Source organism: Scomber scombrus, chromosome 5 (genome assembly GCF_963691925.1).
Source record: "Scomber scombrus chromosome 5, fScoSco1.1, whole genome shotgun sequence".
NCBI classification, from domain to species: Eukaryota; Metazoa; Chordata; class Actinopteri; order Scombriformes; family Scombridae; genus Scomber; species Scomber scombrus.
The window spans coordinates 32338881-32366870 of record NC_084974.1 but is presented as its reverse complement, the minus strand read 5'-3'; the positions used below and the strand labels follow the sequence as shown (position 1 = coordinate 32366870).

At 40.9% G+C, this 27990-nt stretch overlaps 2 protein-coding genes across 3 annotated transcripts; both read left to right on the top strand.

Moving 5' to 3' along the window:
• Window positions 1-22: 22 nt before the first annotated feature.
• LOC133979964 (NACHT, LRR and PYD domains-containing protein 3-like) lies at window positions 23-23391 on the top strand. 2 transcript variants are annotated; one of them, XR_009925142.1, is made up of 15 exons: window positions 23-309; window positions 634-744; window positions 2042-2137; window positions 2864-2974; window positions 3108-3186; window positions 3378-3600; window positions 3849-5652; window positions 5753-5926; window positions 6022-6195; window positions 6291-6464; window positions 6561-6734; window positions 7894-8040; window positions 8153-8199; window positions 8771-9412; window positions 22795-23391. XR_009925142.1 is itself a non-coding variant. In XM_062418516.1 (15 exons), the coding sequence occupies exons 1-14, from the start codon at window positions 221-223 to the stop codon at window positions 9334-9336; spliced, it is 3969 nt and encodes a 1322-aa protein (XP_062274500.1). In that variant the 5' UTR covers window positions 23-220; the 3' UTR covers window positions 9337-9383; window positions 22795-23391. The 2 variants fall into 2 exon arrangements, 1 of the variants encoding a protein (XP_062274500.1); XM_062418516.1 differs by having other exon boundaries at window positions 8771-9383.
• On the top strand, window positions 17063-22805 carry LOC133981061 (NLR family CARD domain-containing protein 3-like). Its single transcript, XM_062419949.1, has 7 exons — window positions 17063-17158; window positions 17407-18933; window positions 19418-19475; window positions 19840-20013; window positions 20772-20945; window positions 21536-21582; window positions 22288-22805. The coding sequence occupies exons 1-7, from the start codon at window positions 17122-17124 to the stop codon at window positions 22803-22805; spliced, it is 2535 nt and encodes an 844-aa protein (XP_062275933.1). The 5' UTR covers window positions 17063-17121.
• Window positions 23392-27990: the final 4599 nt, after the last annotated feature.

Sequence of the window (27990 nt, the reverse complement as noted above, 5' to 3'; positions counted from 1 at the left end):
TATTTAATCAGGCAAATGAAAAGTCAGTGGAACATTCAGAAACTAAGTTATTAAACATTAAAGCTCAGTGAAAGTCTTTAAATAGTTTGTTACTTTGGCTCCATCTGGTGGTGGAATGAATAATGACAGGATGTTAGACAGCAGTGCAGACCTGTGTGATGTGCAGCTGGTTGTAATGAATGAGCATGTTGTTGTGTTTGTGTGAAGGTGTTTCTCTGCTATGGATCAGTGTGAGGACAGAGAGGAGGGAGTCCCTCCCTCTAAAAGCTCTCTGTGTGGGGAACATGACAGCCAGACCAAAGCTCAGAGGTGAGATGAGGATCTCTAAGTGTCCATCACTGTTCTCCACTCACATTACTCCACCATCATTATTCACACTCACTGTCACATCTGACACTCAACTACTGAATAATAAGTCACAATAACTCAGAATGAACTACTAACTTTGTGAGTTAACAAAGAGCTCAACCACTGATTAGTCAACTAATCAACTAAGATGAGACAGCATCTTTCATCAGATGACATTTTCTTCTTACTGATTTTCATTCAGTTTCTAAAACTTCAGCTGCTGACAGTCTGCTCAAAATTCATCTTTTTAATCTCTTTGATTTGTTAATTGTTTGTTTGTATCAGGATGCAGCAGCAGAGAGCAGACTCTCCTGAACCCAGCTGTGTGTCCATGAAGAGTGACTGGTCTATGGGTCGTCCTATTAAGTTTAAAGATGGACAACCTGCTGATGGAAGGTAAGAGTGGTGCTCGAGTGGTTAGAGCTCATGCCATATAATCGCAGCGTCTCTCTCCCTGTTTCTTGTTGGCCTCTCTGCCAGACTGTCTGAATAAAGGCAAAATAAATCTTTAAAAAAACAAAACAAAACAGAAATCATGACAGTCGCCCCGTCAAGGGACAGCTCCCAAATGTCCCTCCAGGCTGGTCAGGAGGGAGAAAACAAAGAGGAGAAAGAAGGCAGAACAGATGGGCAGGACCACTCTGGAGGGTGTAAGATTTGCTTAGGGCAGAAACTTTGGTGACCAAGGCATCGGATAAAAGCCATGTAGAAAGGAGACCAAGAGGCAGGGGGACCTCAGAAGGATGGCTGACATTTTGGGAGCTGGCTAGGTGTCTTTGGAGGCACTGGACAGCAGAGACTCAGTGAAGCTGGGCAGCAGTACTTTGGTGTTAACAGCATGCTTTTTCACTTCTTTATTCATTCTAGGATGCAGCAGCGGAGAGCAGACTCTCTTGTACCCAGCTGTTTGTCCATGAAGAGTGACTGGTCTATGGATCGTCCTATTAAGTTTAAAGATGGGCAACATGCTGATGGAAGGTAAAAATTCATAAATTAAGGGTTATCTGTTTGGGCTGAATAAACCTCCTGTGTTATGTGGGGCAGAGCAGGTGAACCCGGCACAAACACCACAGACAGGTTAAATGGAAACAGATTTAATGCCCAAAAACCAACAGACAGGCTTACAGACCATAAAGGGAAAGCAGTTCAAATAATGTTGAAACCAGCAGGAGTAACAGGTAACAAGAGGATTCTAGACAATCTAGTTGTCTAGAATGAAAGAAACTGAGTGAGAGCAGTATATGTAGTGAGGAGCTGATGAGGGAATTACACAGTAGCAGCAGGTGAGCAGGTGTGTTTGAAACTGAAGGCAGGGACAGAAAGAGACAGGACAACACAAACAGAGCTTAAACATGAATCATGACAGTCGCCCCCTCAAGGGACAGCTCCAAAATGTCCCTCCAGGCTGGTCAGGAGGGAGAAAACAAAGAGGAGAAAGAAGGCAGGACAGATGGGCAGGACCACTCTGGAGGTTGAAAGAGTTGCTTAGGGCAGAAACTTAGGTGACCAAGGCATCGGATAAAAGCCACATAAAAAGGAGACCAAGAGGGATGGGGACCTCAGCAGGGGTGGCTGTCGTTTTGGGAGCTGGCTGGGTGTCTGTGGAGGCACTGGGCAGCAGAGACTCAGTGAAGCTGGACAGCAGATCTTTGGCGTTAACTGCATGCTTTTTGTACTTCTTTATTCATTCTAGGATGCAGCAGCAGAGAGCCAGCTGTTTGTCTATGAAGAGTGACGGGTCTATGGATCGTCCTATTAAGTTTAAAGATGGGCAACATGCTGATAGAAGGTAAGAATTTAAAAATGGTTGGTTGGCTGTTTGGGCTGAATAAACCTCCTGTGTTATGTGGGGCGGAGCAGTTGAACCAGGCACAAACACCACAGACAGGTTCAATGGAAACAGCTTTAATGCTCAGAAACCAACAGACAGGCTTACAGACCATGAAAGGAAAGCAGTTCAAATAAGGTTGAAACCAGCAGGAACAGGTAACAAGAGGAACAGGAACAGACAGGAACAGCATCACAATCTAGTGTCTAGAATGAATGAAACTGAGTGAGAGCAGTATATGTAGTGAGGAGCTGATGAGGGAATTACACAGTAGCAGCAGGTGAGCAGGTGTGTTTGAAACTGAAGGCAGGGACAGAAAGAGACAGGACAACACAAACAGAGCTTAAACATGAATCATGACAGTCGCCCCCTCAAGGGACAGCTCCCAAATGTCCCTCCAGGCTGGTCAGGAGGGAGAAAACAAAGAGGAGAAAGAAGGCAGGGCAGATGGGCAGGACCACTCTGGAGGTTGAAAGAGTTGCTTAGGGCAGAAACTTTGGGGACCAAGTCATCGAAAAAAGCCACGTAGAAAAGAGACCAAGAGGAAGGGGGACCTCAGCAGTATGGCTGACGTTTTGGGAGCTGGCTGGGTGTTTGTGGCGGCACTGGACAGCAGAGACTCAGTGAAGTTGGGCAGCATATCTTTGGTGTTAACTACATGCTTTTTCACTTCTTTATTCATTGTAGGATGCAGCAGCAGAAAACAGACTCTCCTGCACCCAGCTTTGTGTCCATGAAGAGTGACCAGTCTATGGGTGGTCTTGTTAAGTTTACAGATGGACAACCTGCTGATGGAATGTAAGAATTTGACATCCAGTAATCAGAGCAGCATTTACAGGAGTTCATTTTGTCATCATGAAAGAACATCTTTAATAAGCTGTGTGCAGATTTGAGTCATTAAATGTCCTTAAACGTGATGTTTTCTCCACAGAGTTCAGCAGCAGAGCTCAGAGGTTCCCAGTGATCAGTCTGCACAGCAGCATCTAACACAGCTGGACTCCATATTTATGGTGTGTACATGTACAAACACACCTTTTACTATTAACTCCATCAACCCCAGATGAAATACTAAAGTAGCATTCAGGTCCTAACAGTTTCCATGCTGCTCTGTTTAGACCAGCAGGCCTTCAGACTGACACATGAATCACATGTTGTGTTCTACTAGTTTAAATTAAATGTTCACTTTATCTTTCTGTTCCAGCTGCTGGAGGAGAACATCGTCACTTTTGTGAAGAACGAGCTGAAGACAGTCCAGAGGGGTCTGAGTCCAGATGACCCAGAATGCTTAGAGAGTCAGGATGAGGAGGTGTTGGACGGTGAGGAAGAAGAGCAGAGGAGGAGCAGCAGAGAGGCATTTCTGAAGATCACAGTGCACTTCCTGAGGAGAATGAAGCAGGAGGAGCTGGCTGACTGTCTGCAGAGCAGTAAGAGGATTTTAACAGATTTAACATCATGGAGAGGAAATGGAGGCAACATGGGAGAGGTTTATATTTCAAACTCTGCTGTAAATATGCTGCACACATCTGCATCAGATCAGAGGCTGTTTGTCCTCCACTGATGTGCTGAATGAAACTGATGGAGGAGGAAAAACTACAGACACACTTACATGTTCAGATTTCTAGACTTTCTGTAGGATCCACTCACTGATTTCATTTGTTGTTTGTTCATTCAGGAAATCCTGCTGCAAAGTGTCGATATAAACTCAAGTCTAACCTGCAGAAAAAGTTCCAGTGTCTGTTTGAGGGGATCGCTAAAGCAGGAAACCCAACCCTTCTGAATCAGATCTACACACCGCTCTACATCACAGAGGGAGGGACTGCAGAGGTCAATGATGAACATGAGATCAGACAGATTGAAACAGCATCCAGGAAACCAGACAAACCAGAAACAACAATCAGACAAGAAGACATCTTTAAAGCCTTACCTGGAAGAGATGAACCAATCAGAACAGTGATGACAAAGGGAGTGGCTGGCATTGGGAAAACAGTCTTAACACAGAAGTTCACTCTGGACTGGGCTGAAGACAAAGCCAACCAGGACATACACTTCACATTTCCATTCACTTTCAGAGAGCTGAATGTGCTGAAAGAGAAAAGGTACAGCTTGGTGAAACTCATTCATCACTTCTTTACTGAAACCAAAGAAGCAGGAATCTGCAGGTTTGAAGAGTTCCAGGTTGTGTTCATATTTGACGGTCTGGATGAGTGTCGACTTCCTCTGGACTTCCACAACAATGAGATCCTGACTGATGTTACAGAGTCCACCTCAGTGGATGTGCTGCTGACAAACCTCATCAGGGGGAAACTGCTGCCCTCTGCTCGCCTCTGGATAACCACACGACCTGCAGCAGCCAATCAGATCCCTCCCGAGTGCGTCGGCATGGTGACAGAGGTCAGAGGGTTCACTGACCCACAGAAGGAGGAGTACTTCAGCAAGAAGTTCAAAGATGAGGATAAGGCCAACACCATCATCTCCCACATCAAGACATCACGAAGCCTCCACATCATGTGTCACATCCCAGTCTTCTGCTGGATCACTGCTACAGTTCTGGAGGATGTGTTGAAAAGCAGACAGGGAGGAGAGCTGCCCAAGTCCTTGACTGAGATGTACATCCACTTCCTGGTGGTTCAGTCCAAACTGAAGAATGTCAAGTATGATGGAGGAGCTGAGACAGATCCACACTGGAGTCCAGAGAGCAGGAAGATGATGGAGTCTCTGGGAAAACTGGCTTTTGAGCAGCTGCAGAAAGGCAACTTGATCTTCTATGAATCCGACCTGACAGACTGTGGCATCAATATCAGAGCAGCCTCAGTGTACTCAGGAGTGTTCACACAGGTCTTTAAAGAGGAGAGAGGGCTGTACCAGGACAAAGTGTTCTGCTTCGTCCATCTGAGCGTTCAGGAGTTTCTGGCTGCTCTTCATGTCCGTCTGACATTCATCAAGTCTGGAGTCAATCTGCTGGCAGAAGAACAAACAACATCCAGGAGGTCTAAAATCTTTAAAGACAAACATGAAGCAACGCGTTTCTACCAGAGTGCTGTGGACAAGGCCTTAAAGAGTCCATATGGATGCCTGGACTTGTTCCTCCGCTTCCTCCTTGGTCTTTCACTGCAGACCAATCAGACTCTCCTACAAGGTCTGCTGACACAGACAGGAAGTAGCACACAGACTAATCAGGAAACAGTTGTGTACATCAAGACGAAGCTCAGTGAGAATCTGTCTGCAGAGAGAAGCATCAATCTGTTCCACTGTCTGAATGAACTGAATGATCGTTCTCTAGTGGAGGAGATCCAACAGTACCTGAGATCAGGAAGTCTCTCCACAGAGGAACTGTCTCCTGCTCAGTGGTCAGCTCTGGTCTTCATCTTACTGTCATCAGAAAAAAATCTGGACGTGTTTGACCTGAAGAAATACTCTGCTTCAGAGGAGGCTCTTCTGAGGCTGCTGCCAGTGGTCAAAGCCTCCAACAAAGCTCTGTAGGTGCACACAGATCTATCCAGATTAATGTAGTTTAAGCTTTGCTTCATGAAGAAAAGTAATGTTTGCAATTATTTTGTTTTGCTGATTCTTCTTCAGGATGAGTGACTGTAACCTCTCAGAGGGAAGCTGTGCAGCTTTGTCCTCTGTTCTCAGGTCCCAGTCCTCTAGTCTGAGAGAGCTGGACCTGAGTAACAACAACCTGCAGGATTCAGGAGTGAAGCAGCTTTCTGCTGGACTGAAGAGTCCGCACTGTGGACTGGAAACTCTCAGGTCAGGATTTAACTGTCTGTTAAAGTTTACCCACCAAGCTTTTAATGTCTTTATATATTGTATCTGTGAATTAACGTATTAAAATACTTCCCCAGACTGAGTGACTGTAACCTCTCAGAGAGAAGATGTGCAGCTCTGTCCTCAGTTATCAGCTCCCAGTCCCCTAGTCTGAGAGATCTGGACCTGAGTAACAACAACCTGCAGGATTCAGGAGTAAAGCAGCTTTCTGCTGGACTGAAGAGTCCACACTGTACACTGGAAACTCTCAGGTCAGGATTCAACTGTCTGTTAAAGTTTATCCACCAAGCTTTTATTGTCCTTATATAATGGATCTGTGAATTAATTTATTAAAATTCTTCTCCAGAGTGAGTCACTGTAACCTCTCAGAGAGAAGCTGTGCAGCTCTGTCCTCAGTTCTCAGCTCCCAGTCCTCTACTCTGAGAGATCTGGACCTGAGTAACAACGACCTGAAGGATTCAGGAGTGAAGCAGCTTTCTGCTGGACTTGAAAGTCCACCCTGCGGACTGAAAACCCTCCGGTCAGGATTCAACTGTCTGTTAAAGTTTACCCAACAAGCGTTTATTGTCTTTATATATTGGATCTGTGAATTAACTTTTTAAAATTTCTTGTCCAGACTGAGTGGCTGTAACCTCTCAGTGAGAAGCTGTGCAGCTCTGTCCTCAGTTCTCAGCTCCCAGTCCTCTAGTCTGACAGATCTGGACCTGAGTAACAACGACCTGCAGGATTCAGGAGTGAAGCAGCTTTCTGCTGGACTTGAGAGTCTACACTGTGGACTCGAAAGTCTCAGGTCAGTTTTATCACGTATATGTAAAGTAACATTTTGGCTTCCCATCAGTGTCTGCTTTAAATGACGAGTTTATGATACCAAAAGATTTTGTGTACTGTCTGTGACAAGTGATGTAACATCAAGTATATAGAAGTAAAACTCCTTCCACGCCAACATGTGAGTCAGGATTTATGTTTCTGTCATTTAATGTTTAATTGTTGAATTAATTCATGAAAAGTCAAATACAAATACAGTTCTGTCAGGAACACACTTGTCATAGATCAAACCATGTATTGCCACAAATGGAAATAAAGTGTTGCTTGTCCCTGAAAGCTCCACTCTAAGATGCTTCCTGGATTAGCCAGCAGCATGCTGAGCCAAAAACAGAGAATGCAATTTAAAACCTCCATGCAGAGTGGGCCAAAAGCAAACATGAATTTCAGATTGACCCTTGAGCCATGGTTGAACCTGAACCAGAAAGGTGGAGGCAAACTTTGCCAGCAACAGTGTGAGCAACACTGTAACAAGATCAGTGTAGATGGGAATCATATTTAAAAGAGACTGCCTTGTTGTGAGAATGGCTGTGTTTGGTGTGTGACTGATAAGATATGGGGATTCAATCAGTCTGTCAGCTGATTACAGCTGGAGCGCATGATGTCCGTCTCCTGCATGAACAAACACAATGCTTCATAAAATACACAACACAAAATTATTGTCATGTTCTCTGCATGCAGGTTACTATAAATAACAGATCTGCTGCTCAGGAAATATTCAACATGATTTTCTTTACATTTGAATTTTTTTGTGGAAAATACAAATTAAATGTTTAAACACTGAATTAAATTAAATTAAAATATGATGAAAGACACTAAGATAATTGTGATCACAAAGTGAACATTATTGGAATGAAACATAAGAACCATGTTAAAATCGAACAATATTTAACTTTAAAGGCATTTCTTCTGCCAATATGAATCAGACTGCAGCCTCCAGCAGGAACATTCTCTCAACTTTCTCTCCTACTACTAACCTAAAATGTATCTGCATGACACCAACATACAGGGGGGGGGGGGGGCCTGAGTGTGAACATAAAGGCCTGAAGGACAAAATCCTGTTTACTGAGTTGAGAATGTTTTTAAGCTCATTAGATTTAACTGTTGTGTGTTGTGTGTGTGTTCAGTCTGTCAGGATGTCTGATCACAGAGGAAGGCTGTGCTTCTCTGGCCTCAGCTCTGCGCTCCAACCCCTCCCATCTGAGAGAGCTGGACCTAAGATACAATCATCCAGGAGACTCAGGAGAGAAGCTACTGTCTGCTGGCACTCTCAGGTATGGACAGATGGACAGACACTCTGACTAACTGAGGGACTCTGGTTCATGTTTAATGGTGGATATGAGTGAAGGTGTATGAAGCTGATTGTGTCTTTGTCTCTTCCTCCAGGATGGACCATGGTGGACTGCAGAGAATGAAACCTGGTCTGAGGAAGTGTGAGTGTGTTTTCAGTTTGATTCATGAGAACTTTGAGAAAAACTGGATGAAATATGTAAAAGAAGTGAAAAAATGTCAAAATGATGGAAAATGTTTTGGCAGAAATGGGCGTGGCCTAAACTGACATTTATCTTGAACCAATGAATCCATGAAACAGAAATTTCCTTCTGTACATCACAGTTCAGGAGTTAAAAGAGAAATGTTTTATAAATGTCCACATGGTGGCGCTACCTGCTCCAAAATGTCCCTCATGTCCTTCACTTTACACCAAACTTGATGAAAAACATGAATATCACTGAATATCACTGTCATGTTGACTGTTCATGTTCCAACTGAACTGTTGAATTTACATTCAGACAAACATCAGACGCAGCTGGAATCAAGTTTAACTTTGAAAAACATTTTCATCTAAAGGTCCACTTACTCTGTATGTCCAAAGCTTTCAGTCACATCTCATGATCTTCCTCAGTTGTCATGGAGATGGTTTAAGTTTGAATGGTTTCAGTAAAGTAGTTAATAAATCAACAGATGATAAACTGCAGCTGTGTTGTGTCTCGTTCTCTCCATCAGATGTCTGTGAACTGGAACTGGATCCAAACACAATGAACAGAGAACTCAAACTGTCTGACAACAACAGGGAGGTGACATTTGTGAAGGAGGTTCAGTCATATCCTGATCATCCAGACAGATTTGACTCCTGTCCTCAGCTGCTGTATAGAAATGATCTGACTGGTCGCTGTTACTGGGAGGTCGAGTGGAGAGGAAGAGTTTCTATATCAGTGAGTTACAGAAAAATCAGCAGGAAAGGAGATAGTTATGACTGTTGGTTTGGAGGGAATGATCAGTCCTGGAGTCTGGACTGCTCTGCTGGTCGTTACTCTGTCTATCACAATGAGAAAAGAACACCCATCTCTTCCTCCTCCTCCTCCTCCTCCTCCTCCTCTTCCTCCTCCTCCTCCTCTGTCTCTAACAGAGTAGCAGTGTATGTGGACTGTCCTGCTGGCACTCTGTCCTTCTACAGAGTCTCCTCTGACACACTGATACACCTCCACACCTTCAACACCACATTCACTGAACCTCTGTATGCTGGGTTTGGAGTCTGGTTTGGTTCCTCAGTCTCTCTGTGTCCTCTGTAGGAGGGAGAGTCTCTCTGTTTCCTCTGTAGGAGGGAGAGTCTCTCTGTGTCCTCTGTAGGAGGGAGAGTCTCTTTGTGTCTGAAGGAGGGAGAGTCTCTCTCTGTGTCTCTGTAGGAGGGAGAGTCTCTCCTGTGGACAGAAACTTTCAGCTGCTGAAATCAAACATCACACACACTCTGCACTGTGAAGCAGATCTGTCTCAGACTCAAACACTCAGTTATTTTCTTTATTCATTGATTAGTCTCAGTTGACTCTGCTGTTGTTACTGTCAGGATCCAATGAGCAGCATGCAGCTCTATTCATGTTTCAATCTAATAACATCTGTCCAGCTGTGGAAGCCCACAGTGTTTTTGTGCTATTCACATGTATTTTATCTCAGCATCATCAATAAAAACTATTCATGAAATTATTGTTGAAAGCATCCTCACTTTACTGACACAATGGAAAATATAACAAGCTTTTAAAATACAACTGTAACAACCAGAAGTCGTTTTTAAATTAGATAGTCTCTTTACAACACAACAAGAGAGGACTCAACACACAATTTGGACCAGCGTCTCCGAAAACTAAATTAAATAAATTAATAAACAAGACATCAAACTTTTCTATCAGGCTCAGGAGTCGACTCACCACTTCAGTCCTAACTGTGATGTTTGCTACAAGAACCAGCCGACCTGAAGAATGAAGATCTCAGATGGTGACGATGCAGACGAGGAGGAAGATGATGAAGAGGATGGAGGGGATAAAGAGGATGAAGACGATGAGGGGAACCTGGCCTTGTAACCACAAAGACAAGAAAACCATCATTACACAGATCAAATACTTTTTTCTTTTTTAAAATCTCTCAAAATCTCAGTTGTTCTATATTTACAAATTATCATTTTTTTAAAAATACTATTTTAATGAACTAAACTAAATAAAACTTACATTCTTCCTTTAACATCTTATCATGTTTTCTCTTCTCTCTGTTTTAAATCATTAAAAAAAAATCAATAATGGAATTACACACAGGTTACAAACATTTAGCTTCAGCTCATAAATATGTTAATCACAGTTTAACTATTAAAACTTTAACTTTAACTAAGCCAGTTAGCTTAATAACCAGCTAGTCTGTTTAATAACCAGTTAGTCAGTTTAATAACCAGCTAGTCTGTTTAATAACCAGTTAGTCTGTTTAATACCCAGCCAGTTAGTTTAATAACCAGCTAGTTAGTTTAATAACCAGCCAGTCAGTTTAATAACCAGCTAGTTAGTTTAATAACCAGCTAGTTAGTTTAATAACCAGCCAGTCAGTTTAATAACCAGCTAGTTAGTTTAATAACCATCCAGTTAGCTTAATAACAGCTAGTCAGTTTAATAACCAGCCAGTTAGTTTAATAACCAGCCAGTTAGCTTAATAACCAGCCAGTTAGCTTAATAACAGTTAGTCAGTTTAATAACCAGCCATTCAGTTTAATAACCAGCTAGTTAGTTTAATAACCCGCCAGTCAGTTTAATAACCAGCTAGTTAGTTTAATAACCATCCATTCAGTTTAATAACCAGCTAGTCAGTTTAATAACCAGCTAGTCAGTTTAATAACCAGTTAGTCGGTTTAATAACCAGCAATTCAGTTTAATAACCAGCCATTCAGTTTAATAACCAGCTAGTTAGTTTAATAACCATCCAGTCAGTTTAATAACCAGCCAGCCAGTTAAATAACCAGCTAGTCAGTTTAATAACCAGTCAGTCCATTTAATAACCAGTCAGTCCGTTTAATAACCAGCCAGTCAGTTTAACCAGCTCGTCGGGTTAATAACCATCCAGTTAGTTTAATAACCAGCCAGTCAGTTTAATAACCAGCCAGTTAGCTTAATAACCAGCTAGTTAGTTTAATAACCATCCATTCAGCTTAATAACAGCTAGTCAGTTTAATAACCAGCCAGTTAGTTTAATAACCAGCCAGTCAGTTTAATAACCAGCCATTCAGTTTAATAACCAGCTAGTTAGTTTAATAACCAGCCAGTCAGTTTAATAACCAGCTAGTTAGTTTAATAACCATCCATTCAGTTTAATAACCAGCTAGTTAGTTTAATAACCAGCCAGTCAGTTTAATAACCAGCTAGTTAGTTTAATAACCATCCATTCAGTTTAATAACCAGCTAGTCAGTTTAATAACCAGCCATTCAGTTTAATAACCAGCTAGTTAGTTTAATAACCATCCAGTCAGTTTAATAACCAGCCAGCCAGTTAAATAACCAGCTAGTCAGTTTAATAACCAGTCAGTCAGTTTAATAACCAGCAACAGGCTTTAAATACTCAATCATTAAAAACAACAATTGCTAACGTTAGCGTTGTTAGCACCAACGGTTATAGACGGTTGCTAAGAGCTGCTAATGTTAGCGCAGCTAGCACTAACACTTTGACTTACTGACTGCCGGTTAATAATGCCATATGCCATAAGATCTCCTTCGACAAGTTATATTTCTTTTTCTCCTGTTTGATGAAGAGGTTTTTGGGGTTCATGAGGAGGTTGAAGGATCACCTGGAGAAGTTTTAAAGGGCTGGTACTGTGTGTAAATGTTTGGTGAAAAAATTGTCTCAGATATGTTTAAAATATACTCTACTAAATATCTTTAAAGTCAGTGAGGTTTCAGAGGTTTATTAAAGGTGTGACACTTAATATAATCTCATAATCACACGGAGATAAATATATAATAAAGACTTATTTATCCTCAAACAAATGAAATACTACTGAATATATAATATAAGGTCTGCTGCTCTATTTCTGCTGTACTCTACTGCCTCCCCGTGGCTGCAGGTGGAACTACTGTGAGAAGACAAACAGACATCTGAATAAAACTTAATATTATTGTTTTTTGTCATCTTATAAACCAAATGATTAAACAATTAACCAAGAAATAATCATTGAGACCATTAGACAGTCACTTATTCACATTATTACTGAGAGAGAGAAATAAAGAAAAAAAACGTGAAAATTAGACCCAATCAATCAATTAAACTTTATTTATATAGCAGCTTTCATACAGGTTAATTTAGTTCAAAGTGCTTAACAATAAGTTGATTGACAAGCTGATAATAAGACAGAGCATGTGACAACATAAAGAAAAAGGAATAAAATATATAACATATAATGTATATATACATGTAGAGACACAAACTGTCAAAAGTCTGTTTCCTTAAGACGCAGGTGAGTGCGCGCGCACCCCCCCCCCCCCCCCCCCCCCACCCGTCTCTCTCTCTCACCTGTTTGTAAACACGGAAATGAAGCGGGCGTAAACGCAGTGCGAGGACGAGGTAAGCATAATGTATTAATAAAAATATGACGAATATGGTGTAAAGTGAGAAATGTATTTAACCCTGTAGAAAGCAGAGACATCTCTCCGTATATGCACACTGTAATGAAGGTTTCCAGAGAACTGATTGCAGATATAATGATCAATCATCACGACATTAAGCAGGCCACTGGTTTGGCTGCTAGTTATATAAAGTAAAGTTTTCATCATTTTATTCACCTTATTTATAGCCTCATTTTATATTTATTGTTGTAGGACCATCTCCAAGTGGAATATAGTTTGTCACTGTTTTTTTCCACATTAAGAGTTTGGTTAGAGTACGGGCCTTTGTTTCTAATCCTTTTATTTTGTTTAATTTTCTTTTTTCCCCCTTGTTATTATTTAAAGCGGGCTTGGTTCAGGTGTTTCGGTTTAACTGGTGACTTTCTAACATTACTATTGCATTACAAGAAGTGAATGAGTCTTCTCAACATAATTAAATATATATATAAATGATTAGATATTAAACAGATGGATGTGTATTTTAAAAGGATTAAACTACAGTTAAAGAGCTTTTTAGGAGAAAGTCACCAGTTAACACGGTCACCACTGTATTTCAGTGTAAACTTGATTATGCTCTGTGATCTGAGAGTCTAGAAAAAGCTATAATAATGCACCTTACGCATGGAACAATCTGCAAAAGGCCTTAAATTTACATTTTTTTTTACCATCAATACAGCTGTTCAGAAGCCTTATCTCAGACCTTGTTTTATTTGATTGTAACAGTTTTTAACTATTTAATGGTTCAATGGTATTTATTCATAGTTTTATTTTTCCTAATATTTTCTTTTTTTTCTTTTGTTTTCTTTACCTGATATTGTTTTGTGTTTTGTTGTGTTGCTGGAAATGTTTCTCAACACCATTGTAAATGAGGACTCCTCCTCAATGGCCTTTCGAGGTAAAATAAAAGTTAATAAATAAAATAAATAAACAAATTAGGCTAACCTGTAACGGTAACGGCTGAAGGCTACGGTTAAATGTATAATTGTTAAATGCTAATGTTAGATTATAACGTTTCTTGTGATTTTAATATGATACTGAATGTTTTTATTGACGCCCATCTGGATACACTGTTTTTGTTGTTGTTGCTGCAAGCCAAATTTCAGACAGAATATGAATATATAATATATATTATATAAGTATCCGGAAATGTCCTGAACAATAGAAACACCTGTGTGATGCAACACAACACTGTTGCAATAACTGTTGTACTGTAAAGACTGATTCAAATGTTTAAGTATTTGTTCATGTTGAGGCTCTGCTGTTTAGTGTAAAAAATTATCTCATTAAATTGTTTTGTCTACATATTATTATTATTATTATTATTATAACATGAAAATACAAAAGATATTACATCCATACAATAATACATAATATTAAAATCAACTGTACAATAAAAATCACAGCTTAAGATATAATAATGTACATTGATATTAACATTACTAGTGTACTGCACATTGTTCCACTATGATAGCACTATGTAAACTTTCACTGACTGTTAATACTGTAATATTAGTTTTATGAGTATTAACATGTAATATACAGTTTGTACTCCATATAATATAAAGAATAGACTCATCTTTTGGGTCATTTTCAAATGGTTCAGCACCCTGCCCAACAACTGAACCTGGCTGTTAAAGGGTTTGGGTACGATGACATTCATTGTACTAAACATTAGCTAAATAGTCTAAAGTGATTGACTGTTGTTTTTGTAAAACTGTTTCTTGAAGTCAGTAATTGTGTGTTTGATTCATTTAATTGGTCGTATCAAAGGTCACCTCATTCAGTCATCTTGAACCTGACAAACATTATGACAGTTATTATAATAACTAATCCACAGTTACAACAAAAAAGTTTGTTTCACAGGTGGGACGGTTAGTGATGAACAGGTAATAAAAGCCATATAATAATATACTATGAAATCTTTTAAAAGAAGGTGATAGAAATACTGTTGAAAACATCTTTTCATTCATGATATTCAGTTATTTAATCAGGCAAATGAAAAGTCAGGGGAACATTCAGAAAAGTTATTAAACATTAAAGCTCAGTGAAAGTCTTTAAATAGTTTGTTACTTTGGCTCCATCTGGTGGTGGAATGAATAATGACAGGATGTTAGACAGCAGTGCAGACCTGTGTGATGTGCAGCTGGTTGTAATGAATGAGCATGTTGTTGTGTTTGTGTGAAGGTGTTTCTCTGCTATGGATCAGTGTGAGGACAGAGAGGAGGGAGTCCCTCCCTCTAAAAGCTCTCTGTGTGGGGAACATGACAGCCAGACCAAAGCTCAGAGGTGAGATGAGGATCTCTAACTGTCCATCACTGTTCTCCACTCACATCACTCCACCATCATTATTCACACTCACTGTCACATCTGACACTCAACTACTGAATAATAAGTCACAATAACTCAGAATGAACTACTAACTTTGTGAGTTAACAAAGAGCTCAACCACTGATTAGTCAACTAATCAACTAAGATGAGACAGCATCTTTCATCAGATGACATTTTGATGAACAGGAGAACATTTCTCATCCACTGTCTTCTTACTGATTTTCCTTCTGCTTCTAAAACTTCAGTTGCTGACAGTCTGCTCAAAATTCATCTTTTTAAACTCTTTGATTTGTTAATTGTTTGTTCATTGTTTGTTTGTATCAGGATGCAGCAGCGGAGAGCAGACGCTCTTGAACCCAGCTGTGTGTCCATGAAGAGTGACCGGTCTATGGATAATCCTATTAAGTTTAAAGATGGACAAACTGCTGATGGAAGGTAAGAATTTAAAAATGGTTGGTTGGCTGTTTAGGCTGAATAAACCTCCTGTGTTATGTGGGGCAGAGCAGGTGAACCAGGCACAAACACCACAGACAGGTTAAATGGAAACAGCTTTAATGCTCAGAAAAACAAAACAGACAGGCTTACAGACCATAAAGGGAAAGCAGTTAAAATAAGGTACAAACCAGCAGGAACAGGTAACAAGAGGAACAAGGAACAGACAGGAACAGCATCACAATCTAGTGTCTAGAATGAAAGAAAATGACTGAGAGCAGTATATGTAGTGAGGAGCTGATGAGGGAATTACACAGTGGCAGCAGGTGAGCAAATGGGTTTGAAACTGAATGCAGGGACAGAAACAGACAGGACAACACAAACAGAGCTTAAACAGGAATCATGTCGCCCCCTCAAGGCACAGCTCCCAAATGTCCCTCCAGGCTGGTCAGTAGGGAGAAAACAAAGAGGAGAAAGAAGGCAGGACAGATGGGCAGGACCACTCTGGAGGTTGAAAGAGCTGCTTAGGGCAGAAACGTTGGTGACCAAGGCATCGAAAAAAGCCGCGTAGAAAGGAGACCAAGAGGAAGGGGGACCTCAGCAGGGGTGGCTGATGTTTTGGGAGCTGGCTGGGTGTCTGTGGAGGCACTGGACAGCAGAGACTCAGTGAAGCTGGGCAGCAGATCGTTGGTGTTAACTGCATGCTTTTTCACTTCTTTATTCATTCTAGGATGCAGCAGCAGAGAGCAGACTCTCCTGAACCCAGCTGTGTGTCCGTGAAGAGTGACCGGTCTATGGATAATCCTATTAAGTTTAAAGATGGAGAACCTGCTGATGGAAGGTAAGAATTTAAAAATGGTTGGTTGGCTGTTTAGGCTGAATAAACCTCCTGAATGTGGGGCAGAGCAGGTGAACCAGGCACAAACACCACAGACAGGTTAAATGGAAACAGCTTTAATGCTCAAAAACCAACAGACAGGCTCATAGACCATAAAGGGAAAGAAGTTCAAATAAGGTTGAAACCAGCAGGAACAGGTAGCAAGAGGAACAGGAACAGACAGGAACAGCATCACAATCTAGTGTCTAGAACCTGGTGATGGAAGTTAAGACTTTGAAATCCAGCATTTAAAGGACTTAAATTGGTCATCATGACAGAACATCTTTTTAAATAAGCTGAGTGCAGATTTGAGTCATTAAATGTCCTTAAACGTGATGTTTTCTCCACAGAGTTCAGCAGCAGAGCTCAGAGGTTCCCAGTGATCAGTATGTACAGCAGCATCAAACACAGCTGGACTCCATATTTATGGTGTGTACATGTACAAACACACCTTTTACTATTAACTCCATCAACCACAGATGAAATACTAAAGTAGCATTCAGGTCCTAACAGTGTCCATGCTGCTCTGTTTAGACCAGCAGACCTTCAGACTGACACATGAATCACATGTTGTGTTCTACCAGTTTAAATGAAATGTTCACTTTATCTTTCTGTTCCAGCTGTTGGAGGAGAACATCGTCACTTTTGTGAAGAACGAGCTGAAGAGAGTCCAGAGGGGTCTGAGTTCAGATGACCCAGAATGCTTAGAGAGTCAGAGTGAGGATGAGGAGGTGTTGGACGGTGAGGAAGAAGAGCAGAGGAGGAGCAGCAGAGACGCATTTCTGAAGATCACACTGCACTTCCTGAGGAGAATGAAGCAGGAGGAGCTGGCTGAGCGTCTGGAGATCGGTAAGAGGATTTTAACAGACTTAACATGATGGAGAGGAAATGGAGGCAACATGGGAGAGGTTTATATTTCAAACTCTGCTGTGTATATGCTGCACCCATCTGCATCAGATCAGAGGCTGTTTTTCATCCACTGATGAGCTGAATAAAACTGATGGAGAAAGAAAAACTACAGACACACTTACATGTTCAGATTTCTAGACTTTCTGTAGGATCCACTCACTGATTTCATTTGTTGTTTGTTCATTCAGGAACCCGTGCTGCAAAGTGTCGACGTAAACTCAAGTCTAACCTGGAGAACAAGTTCCAGTGTCTGTTTGAGGGGATCGCTAAAGCAGGAAACCCAACCCTTCTGAATCAGATCTACACACCGCTCTACATCACAGAGGGAGGGACTGCAGAGGTTAATGATGAACATGAGATCAGACAGATTGAAACAGCATCCAGGAAACCAGACAGACCAGAAACAACAATCAGACAAGAAGACATCTTTAAAGCCTCACCTGGAAGAGATGAACCAATCAGAACAGTGATGACAAAGGGAGTGGCTGGCATTGGGAAAACAGTCTTAACACAGAAGTTCACTCTGGACTGGGCTGAAGACAAAGCCAACCAGGACATACACTTCACATTTCCATTCACTTTCAGAGAGCTGAATGTGCTGAAAGAGAAAAAGTACAGCTTGGTGGAACTCATTCATCACTTCTTTACTGAAACCAAAGAAGCAGGAATCTGCAGGTTTGAAGAGTTCCAGGTTGTGTTCATCTTTGACGGTCTGGATGAGTGTCGACTTCCTCTGGACTTCCACAACAATAAGAACCTGACTGATGTTACAGAGTCCACCTCAGTGGATGTGCTGCTGACAAACCTCATCAGTGGGAAACTGCTTCCCTCTGCTCGCCTCTGGATAACCACACGACCTGCAGCAGCCAATCAGATCCCTCCTGAGTGTGTCAGCATGGTGACAGAGGTCAGAGGGTTCACTGACCCTCAGAAGGAGGAGTACTTCAGGAAGAGATTCAGAGATGAGAAGCAGGCCAGCACCATCATCTCCCACATCAAGACATCACGAAGCCTCCACATCATGTGCCACATCCCAGTCTTCTGCTGGATCACTGCTACAGTTCTGGAGGATGTGTTGAAAAGCAAAGAGGAAGGAGAGCTCCCCAAGACCCTGACTGAGATGTACATCCACTTCCTGGTGCTTCAGTCCAAACTGAAGAACGTCAAGTATGATGGAGGAGCTGAGACAGATCCACATTGGAGTCCAGAGAGCAGGAAGATGATTGAGTCTTTGGGAAAACTGGCTTTTGAGCAGCTGCAGAAAGGCAACCTGATCTTCTATGAATCAGACCTGACAGAGTGTGGCATCGATATCAGAGCAGCCTCAGTGTACTCAGGAGTGTTCACACAGGTCTTTAAAGAGGAGAGAGGGCTGTACCAGGACAAGGTGTTCTGCTTCGTCCATCTGAGCCTTCAGGAGTTTCTGGCTGCTCTTCATGTCCATCTGACATTCATCAAGTCTAGAGTCAATCTGCTGACAGAAGAACAAACAATACCCAGTTGGTCGGAAGCGTTTGAAGGCAAATCAACACGTTTCTACCAGACTGCTGTGGACGAGGTCTTAAAGAGTCCAAATGGGCATCTGGACTTGTTCCTCCGCTTCCTCCTGGGTCTTTCACTGCAGACCAATCAGATTCTCCTACAAGGTCTGCTGATACAGACAGGAAGTAGCACACAGACCAATAAGAAAACAGCCGAGTACATCAAGAAGATCGGTGAGAATCTCTCTGCAGAGAGAAGCATCAATCTGTTCCACTGTCTGAATGAACTGAATGATCGTTCTCTAGTGGAGGAGATCCAACAGTACCTGAGATCAGGAAGTCTCTCCACAGATAAACTGTCTCCTGCTCAGTGGTCAGCTCTAGTCTTCATCTTACTGTCATCAGAAAAAGATCTAGACGTGTTTGACCTGAAGAAATACTCTGCTTCAGAGGAGGCTCTTCTGAGGCTGCTGCCAGTGGTCAAAGCCTCCAACAAAGCTCTGTAGGTGCACACAGAACTATCCAGATGAATGTAGTTTCATCTTTGCTCAATGAAGAAAACTAATGTTTGTGATTATTTTGTTCTGCTTATTCTTCTTCAGGTTGAGTGACTGTAACCTCTCAGAGAGAAGCTGTGCAGCTCTGTCCTCAGTTCTCAGCTCCCAGTCCTCTAGTCTGAGAGATCTGGACCTGAGTAACAACAACCTGCAGGATTCAGGAGTGAAACAGCTCTCTGCTGGACTTGAGAGTCCACACTGTGGACTGGAAACTCTCAGGTCAGGATTAAACTTTCTGTAAAAGTTTACCCACTGAGGTTTTATTGTCTTTATATATTGGATTTGTGAATTAATTTATTTAAATCCTTCTTCAGGCTGAGTGACTGTAACTTCTCAGAAAGAAGCTGTGCAGCTCTGTCCTCAGTTCTCAGCTCCCAGTCCTCTAGTCTGAGAGATCTGGACCTGAGTAACAACAACCTGCAGGATTCAGGAGCGAAGCAGCTTTCTGCTGGACTTGAGAGTGCACACTGTGGACTGGAAACTCTCAGGTCAGAATGAAACTTTCTGTAAAAGTTTGCCCACCAAGGTTTTATTGTCTTTATATATTGGATTTGTGAATTAATGAATTTAAATCATTCCTCAGGTTGAGTGACTGTAACCTCTCAGAGAGAAGCTGTTCAGCTCTGTCCTCAGTTCTCAGCTCCCAGTCCTCTAGTCTGAGAGATCTGGACCTGAGTAACAACAACCTGCAGGATTCAGGAGTGAAGCAGCTTTCTGCTGGACTGGAAAGTCCACACTGTGGATTGGAAACTCTCAGGTCAGTTTTATTACTTTGTATATAAAGTAAAATTGTTGGCTTTGCTAATTTAAGTGAAGAGTTTATGATACCAAAAAATGTGTGTACTTTCTGAGCTGAGGTGATGTAACATCAAGTATACAGTAAGTAAAACTTCTTCCACACCAACATGTGAGTCAGGATTTATGTTTCTGTCATTAAATTTTCACTGAAGACTGAATGTCCATTAATTCATGAAAAGTCTAATATAATGGAATAAATAACAGAAAATATACAACACACAATTACTGACATGTTCTCTACATGCAGGTGAACATAAAAAACAGATCTGCTGCTCAGGAAATGATGGACATAATTATCTTTACATTTAACTTTCTGTGGAAAATACAAATGAAATGTTAAAACACTCAATGAAATTAGAAATATGATGAAAGACACTAAGTTGCCTAATTAAATGATTGTGATCACACAGTAAACCTTGTTGGAATGAATAATGAGATCTAAGTTAAAACATCAGTACATTTCTATTTAAATCTTCTTTAGATATGCTGTGGAACGATATTTAACTTTAAAGGCATTTCTTCTGCCAACATAAATCAGAATGCAGCCTCCAGCAGGAACATGTGATTTCTCTCCTACTAACCTAAAATGTAATCTGCATGACACCAACATGCAGCAGGGGGCGCTGAGTGTCAACATAAAGGCCTGAAAGACAAAATACTGTTTATTGAGATGAGAATGTTTTTAAGCTCATTAGATGAACTGTTGTGTGTGTTCAGTCTGTCAGGATGTCTGATCACAGAGGAAGGCTGTGCTTCTCTGGTCTCAGCTCTGAGCTCCAACCCCTCCCATCTGAGAGAGCTGGACCTGAGCTACAATCATCCAGGAGACTCAGGAGAGAAGCTTCTGTCTGCTGGACTGAAGGATCCACACTGGAGACTGGACACTCTCAGGTATGGACAGACAGGTGGACACTCTCAGGTATGGACAGACAGATGGACACTCACGTATGGACAGACAGGTGGACACTCTCAGGTATGAACAGACAGGTGGACACTCAGGTATGGAGAGACAGGTGGACACTCTCAGGTATGGACAGACAGGTGGACACTCTCAGGTATGGACAGACAGGTGGACACTCAGGTATGGACAGACTGATGGACACTCTCAGGTATGGACAGACAGATGGACACTCTCAGGTACGGACAGACAGATGGACACTCAGGTACGGACAGACAGGTGGACACTCTCAGGTATGGACAGACAGGTGGACACTGTCAGGTACGGACAGATGGACACTCAAGTATGGACAGGTGGACACTCTCAGGTATGGACAGACAGGTGGACACTCTCAGGTATGAAACGACAGGTGGACACTCTCAGATATGGACAGACAGGTGGACACTCTCAGGTATCGACAGACAGATGGACACTCTCAGGTATGGACAGACACTCTGACTAACTGAGGGACTCTGGTTCATGTTTAATGGTGGATATGAGTGAAGGTGTATGAAGCTGATTGTGTCTTTGTCTCTTCCTCCAGCATGGACCATGGTGGACTGCAGAGACTGAAACCTGGTGTGAGGAAGTGTGAGTGTGTTTTCAGTTTGATTCATGAGGACTTTGAGAAAAACTGGATGAAATATGTAAAAGAAGTGAAAAAAGTTCAAAATGATTGAAATGGATCAGAAATGGGCGTGGCCTAAACTGACATTTATCTTGAACCAATGAATCCATGAAACAGAAATGTCCTTCTGTCCGTCACAGTTCAGGAGTTAAAAGAGAAATGTTTTATAAATGTCAACATGGTGGCGCTACCTGCTCCAAAATGCCCCTCATGTCTCTCCTGCAGATAAAGTTCATTCATTCATACTGACTTCAGCTGTTTGGAGCATTTGGACAAAAATGTGTTTGTAACAAACAACAGTTTGAGATGAAAATAATAGACTTGATGTGCAAAGACCTTCACTTTACACCAAACTTCATGAAAAAACATGAATATTACTGAATATCACTGTCATGTTGACTGTTCATGTTCTAACTGAACTGTTGAATTTACATTCAGACAAACATCAGACGCAGCTGGAATCAAGTTTAACTTTGAAAAACATTCTCATCTAAAGGTCCACTTACTCTGTATGTCCAAAGCTTTCAGTCAAATCTCATGGTCTTCTTCAGTGATGGAGTGTCTCAGTTGTCATGGAGATGGTTTAAGTTTGAATGGTTTCAGTAAAGTTGTTAATAAATCAACAGATGATAAACTGCAGCTGTATTGTGTCTCGTTCTCTCCATCAGATGCCTGTGAACTGGAACTGGATCCAAACACAATGCACAGAAAACTCAAACTGTCTGATAACAACAGGAAGGTGACATATGTGAAGGAGGTTCAGTCATATCCTGATCATCCAGACAGATTTGACTATTTTTGTCAGCTGCTATGTAAAAATGATCTGACTGGTCGCTGTTACTGGGAGGTCGAGTGGAGAGGAAGAGTTCATATATCAGTGAGTTACAGAGGAAACAGCAGGAAAGGAGGCAGTGACTGTGTGTTTGGATATAATGATCAGTCCTGGAGTCTGGACTGCTCTGATGATGGTTACTCTGTCTGTCACAATAAGAAAAGAACATCTTCCTCCTCCTCCTCATCTGTCTCTAACAGAGTAGCAGTGTATGTGGACTGTCATGCTGGCACTCTGTCCTTCTACAGAGCCTCCTCTGACACACTGATCCACCTCCACACCTTCAACACCACATTCACTGAACCTCTGTATGCTGGGTTTGCAGTCTGGCCTGGTTCCTCAGTGTCTCTGTAGGAGGGAGAGTCTCTCTGGGTCTCTGTAGGAGGGAGAGTCTCTCTGTGTCTCTGTAGGAGGGAGAGTCTCTCTGTGTCCTTTGTAGGAGGGAGAGTCTCTCTCTGTGTCTCTGTAGGAGGGAGAGTCTCTCTGTGTCCTCTGTAGGAGGGAGAGTCTCTCCTGTGGACAGAAACACTGCTGACTGAAGATCAGCTGCTGAAATCAAACATCACACACACTCTGCACTGTGAAGCAGATCTGTCTCAGACTCAAACACTCAGTTATTTGTCCGTCTTCATGATTCATTGATTAGTCTCAGTTGACTCTGCTGTTGTTACTGTCAGGATCCAATGAGCAGCATGCAGCTCTATTCATGTTTCAATCTAATAACATCTGTCCAGCTGTGGAAGTCCACAGTGTTTTTGTGCCTCTCACATGTATTTTATCTGATCATCATCAATAAAAACTATTTATGAAATTATTGTTGAAAGCATCCTCACTTTACTGACACAATGGATAATATAACAAGCTTTTAAAATACAACACATTGTTAAAGATGAAACCAAAAAGCAGTGTGTAGTCTGCTCACATTTCAGATGTCTATGAGTTGTTAACAGCTCCACCAAATACTGATTTTTCCCTCTAAACTTCTCACATGGTTTCATTTCAATAAATGTTCAAATGATCCAATATTTCAGCAAAAAGCAAAGATTAGAGAAAAAGTCCAAAAACTGAAAACATTTGTGTATCAGAACTTAGTTTGTTCTTCTTCCCTCTCCCATTAATCATCTCACCACCCCTCACATTTATCTGCTGACCCTTTGGAGGGGCCCCACCCCTAGGTTGGGAACCACTGGACTAAACTAGCTAACTTTAACATTAAACTCGTTCACTTCACACTCCGTAAGATTCAGGGTTTCATGGTTCAGGGGTTCTGTGAGGAGTTTATAGAGATTTTAGGGAGAGGTTTGGGTTGTCTTGACAAGGGTTTTGGGGTTCTTGTGGAGATCCCAGTGGACAGCTCAGAGGTTGCTGAAGTGTCTTTAGGGTTTTTTGAAAAGGTTTTAGGGGGTTCATGAAGAGGTTCATTGGGCACCTCAAGGATGTTTTAAAGGGACAGTACTCTATGTAGATTTGTGGCTCAAGAACTAGCAGTGTTCAGGCAGTAATCATCACTACGCACAAAAGAAAGTCAAATCAAATGTGCAGGAAGCTGTAGCGCGAGCCCAGTTTGAGCAGATCAGCTCAACAGAAGTTTTGCTGGTTATTTAGTGGATGGGAAGTCTTTATGATTTAAAACAAATCTAAACAACTTTTGGTGATTAAAATGTCTCAAATATGTTTGAAATAGAATCAGAATAAATACCTTTAAAGTCTTAGCTGTGTTACAGGGTTTTTTAGAGGCTCATGAGGTTTCAGAGGTTTATTAAACATTTGATAGTTAATATAATCTCATAATCACACAGATAAATATATAATAAAGACTTTTATTTATCCTCAAACACATGAAATAATACTGAATGTGGTGTAATCGAAGGTCTGCTGCTCTATTTCTGCTGTACTCTACTGCCTGCCTGTGGCCGCAGGTGGAACTACAGGTGAGTGTTGAAGATCTCTCCTTCATCATCACTCTACACACATCCAGAAGAGCATCGGGCAAACATCAGTGTAAGATCTCAACATTTAACCAAACGACGCTGGGAAACAGGAATAGAGGAGTGTTTTCTTTGTGCTGATTGGCCGGCTGAACGTGTGGATTTGTTTGTTTGCTCAGTAACGAGCCAATCACACGGCTCAGTGGAGGCGGTGGTCCACTGAGACGATAATTAGGTGGAAAATGGGATAATGTGTGTGATGTGAAGCAGCTGGTGGACAGATTATCACAGATTCTGTTTCTCAAACTGATCATGTGTCGAAAACAGTGAAACTGTGAGAACACAAACAAGACATCTGAATAAAACTCAACATTATGGTTTCTGACATCTTATAAACCAAATAAATAATCATTAGTAACATCAGACAGTCACTTATTCAGAGAAGAGAAAAGGAAAAAACATGAAAATTTGACCCAATCAATCAAACTTCATTTATAAAGCAGTTTTCATATATTAATGTAGTTCAAAGTGCTTTACAATTACTTGATTGACAAGCTGGTAATAAGACAAAGCAAGTGACAACATAAAGAAAAGGAATAAAAAACAAAGAAGAAATTAAAAGACAAAAAAACGTTGACCAATGCACGCAAGAGAAAAAATAAGAATGATAAAAATGTATTCTGTCCTGGCAGATACGTCACTTTACGTTACTGAGTGATTTACTGAAATCTTATTGAAAGTTGTAAAACTGCAACACAAAAATTAAAATACACAATATGTTATAATCAAACAAAATATGTGGAACAACAACATTGATTGTATTTTCCTAATATTTTCTCCCTCTTTACAAGTTTTCAACAAAGATATGTGTTGACGCTGCCATCATAAAAGGACTTGAAACACTGATGGCCCTACATAACAGAGGAACAATGAATCATCAGACACACAGAGTCTTGAGTTCATCTGACTGGCATGCTTCATCTCTCAGAGCAAGCTGCAGTCCCTTTATTTGTAATTTGCGGCACCTGTGTGCAACTCCTCCCATTTCAGCAATCAGGCAAAATTAAAACCTAACCCTTTTACAGGTTTTCAACAAAGGTCAGTATTCTTCTTTCTTTTTTACAGGTTTGCAGATCAGGTAGGTATCCTAATAACCTAATCTAAATAACCTAAACCTAACCTAATCCTAATCAATATAAAGACAGCTTTGTCCCATCAGCCATTAGAGAGATAAATAAAACTTACTCCAAATTAAAATAATTAATGATTAATTCATTCATTCATATTTATTAAGTATTACAATGGTTTTAAATGCTCTTTTTTGATCCAGCACTTTGATAGGATGCACTGATGGCACTTTACCTTTTTACTGTTATTATGTTACTGTGTCTGACCTGTTTGTTTGTTTTGTGTGGATGAAGCCAAATCATCACTTAATCTGTGAACCAAATCTACCTTCGGGTACAAATAAAGTTACCTTACCTTAATCTACAGGTAACCATGGTACTCAAGGTAAACAAACAACATATTTTACAGTAGGATTCACTCACAGGTAAGTAAATCAGGTATAAAATGCAGCAAATGACAATAAACCCACGTAATAATTCACCATCCAATGTGCTAACTCAGCCTGTGTAGCCTAACTAAACCCATTCTAACAGTTAGCTTCGCGATTAGCATTAGCATATTTAGCCCGGTTTTCCCACCTGATAATAAATACTTTAACACTTATTCTGATGCACACAACGTTATAACCAACTTAAATAAGTATGGAGCAACCATAATGACTGATAAATCCACTCCAAGGATCAGACCGGTTGACTGTGCTGTTTACTACGATCGCCACCAGGGGGCAGTAATGTTCACTAACACTCACAGGAGTCAGAACAATGTCTAAAACATCTAAATAAAATAAGCAAAAAACAAGTAAATTAAATAATTAATTAATAGGAGATAATAAGAGGAAGGGTTTATTAAAAGTTAGATTAAAATAGGTTCAAATAGATTTTTAAAAAGGCAAAAGAAAAGTAAAATGAAAGATGAAGTTTAATAAAAGCTAGGCTAAAACTAGGTTATAAAAAGATTAAAAAACAAAAGAAAAAGGCAAATAAAATCAATAAGAAGATAAAATGTAATGATCATAATAAAGTAATATAAGGAAAGTAGAAAAAATAAAAAGATATTTTAAAAATTCATCTTGAGATCAAATCAATCATGTTGTAACTATTTTGTGTGAAGTGTCCCTTTAGTTTCCTTGTTACAGTTCAGACAGCAGCTGATGGATTTCACAGGTTTGGCACACACACACACACACACACACACACACACACACACACACACACACACACACACACACACTGTACATGTTAAATACATTTGTCCTTTTCCGTCATCCTGTCCAGCATCCTGACACGAAAACAAGCGCTCCTCCGTCTGCAGAGACGTCATTATGTTTGTTTCCGTCTGTAAACCACATCAGCTCCTGAAGCCGTGAGAGCTCAAAAACACAAAGGTTTAAAGTTAAAAGCTAAAAGTTCATTTTGTAATTTCTACAGCTGCAGAAATATTAAACCTGACTCTGCCGTCTGTCTTCTCAACAGGCCTGAACCTCGTTTCCAGTCCATGTTCAGTGTTTCATCTCCTGAAGCAGAACATCAGAGCGAGGACGTATTCTGCTTTCTGTGGTTTTCCATTTATATTATATTATATTCTGATTTATAAACTGTCATGAGCTCAGAGGTTAACATTCAGACAGTCTTTTAGTTACTATACTTCCACCACAGCTCAACAGGAAACACTAAGACGGAATTTACTGCTGAAAAGACTGATACTACAAAAAGTACTAGTACTACTACTAAAAGTAGTTCCTTCCCTCCTTCCTTCCTTCCTCCCTACTTCTCTCTTTCTTTCCTCCCCCCACCTTCCTTCTTTCTTTCCTTCCTTCCTCCCTTCCTTTCTCCCTCCCTCCTACCTTCCTTCCTTCTTTCCATCCTTCCTTCCTTTCCTTCCTCCCTTCCTTCTTTCCTTTCCTCCCTTCCTTTCTTCTTCCTTCCTCCCTTCCTTTCCTTTCCTTCTCCCTCCTTTTCTTCCTTTCCTTCCTCCTTTCCTTCTTTCTTCCTCCCTTCCTTCTTCCTCCTTCCTTCATTCCTCCCGTCTTTCCTCCCTCCTTTCCTTCCTTCTTCCTCCTTCCTTCCTTCCTTTCCATCTTTCCTCCCTCCTTAACTTCCTTCTTCCTCCCTTCCTTCCTTGACTCGAGGACAACAGGAGGGTTAAAAGTTAATATGAAGCTAAAACCCACAGTCCTCCTTCTGTGGAAACATGGATTTAAAAGTTGATCTGAAGCTAATATGAAGCTTCAGTCGTCTGAATGAGTCAAATCTTCATCTTCTATGTTTCAACATTACAGTGTTTTTAGTAGCCTTTGTGTTACAAAGTCTTTGTGTTACTATGGTTACACCACAGCTCAACAGGAAATACTAAGAGGGAATTAAACCTGACGATTGTAAAACCTTTACCAACTATTACAGTATAGAAATTATAGACATAATCCAATAAAACTGTTTTTATTAAGTAACAATTACATTACATAAGACAGGATCAGAGCTGACCCT

Excerpts from the sequence above, each read along its gene's own strand:
- LOC133981061 (XM_062419949.1), top strand. The coding sequence starts at position 17,122 with ATGAAGCAGGAGGAGCTGGCTGAGCGTCTGGAGATCG. Across the intron at positions 19,476-19,839 it reads TGTGGACTGGAAACTCTCAG|GTTGAGTGACTGTAACCTCT; the intron begins GTCAGGATTAAA and ends ATCATTCCTCAG. Across the intron at positions 20,014-20,771 it reads TGTGGATTGGAAACTCTCAG|TCTGTCAGGATGTCTGATCA; the intron begins GTCAGTTTTATT and ends GTGTGTGTTCAG.
- LOC133979964 (XM_062418516.1), top strand. The coding sequence starts at position 221 with ATGGATCAGTGTGAGGACAGAGAGGAGGGAGTCCCTCCCTCTAAAAGC. Across the intron at positions 2,975-3,107 it reads GGACAACCTGCTGATGGAAT|AGTTCAGCAGCAGAGCTCAG; the intron begins GTAAGAATTTGA and ends TTTTCTCCACAG. Across the intron at positions 3,187-3,377 it reads AGCTGGACTCCATATTTATG|CTGCTGGAGGAGAACATCGT; the intron begins GTGTGTACATGT and ends TTTCTGTTCCAG.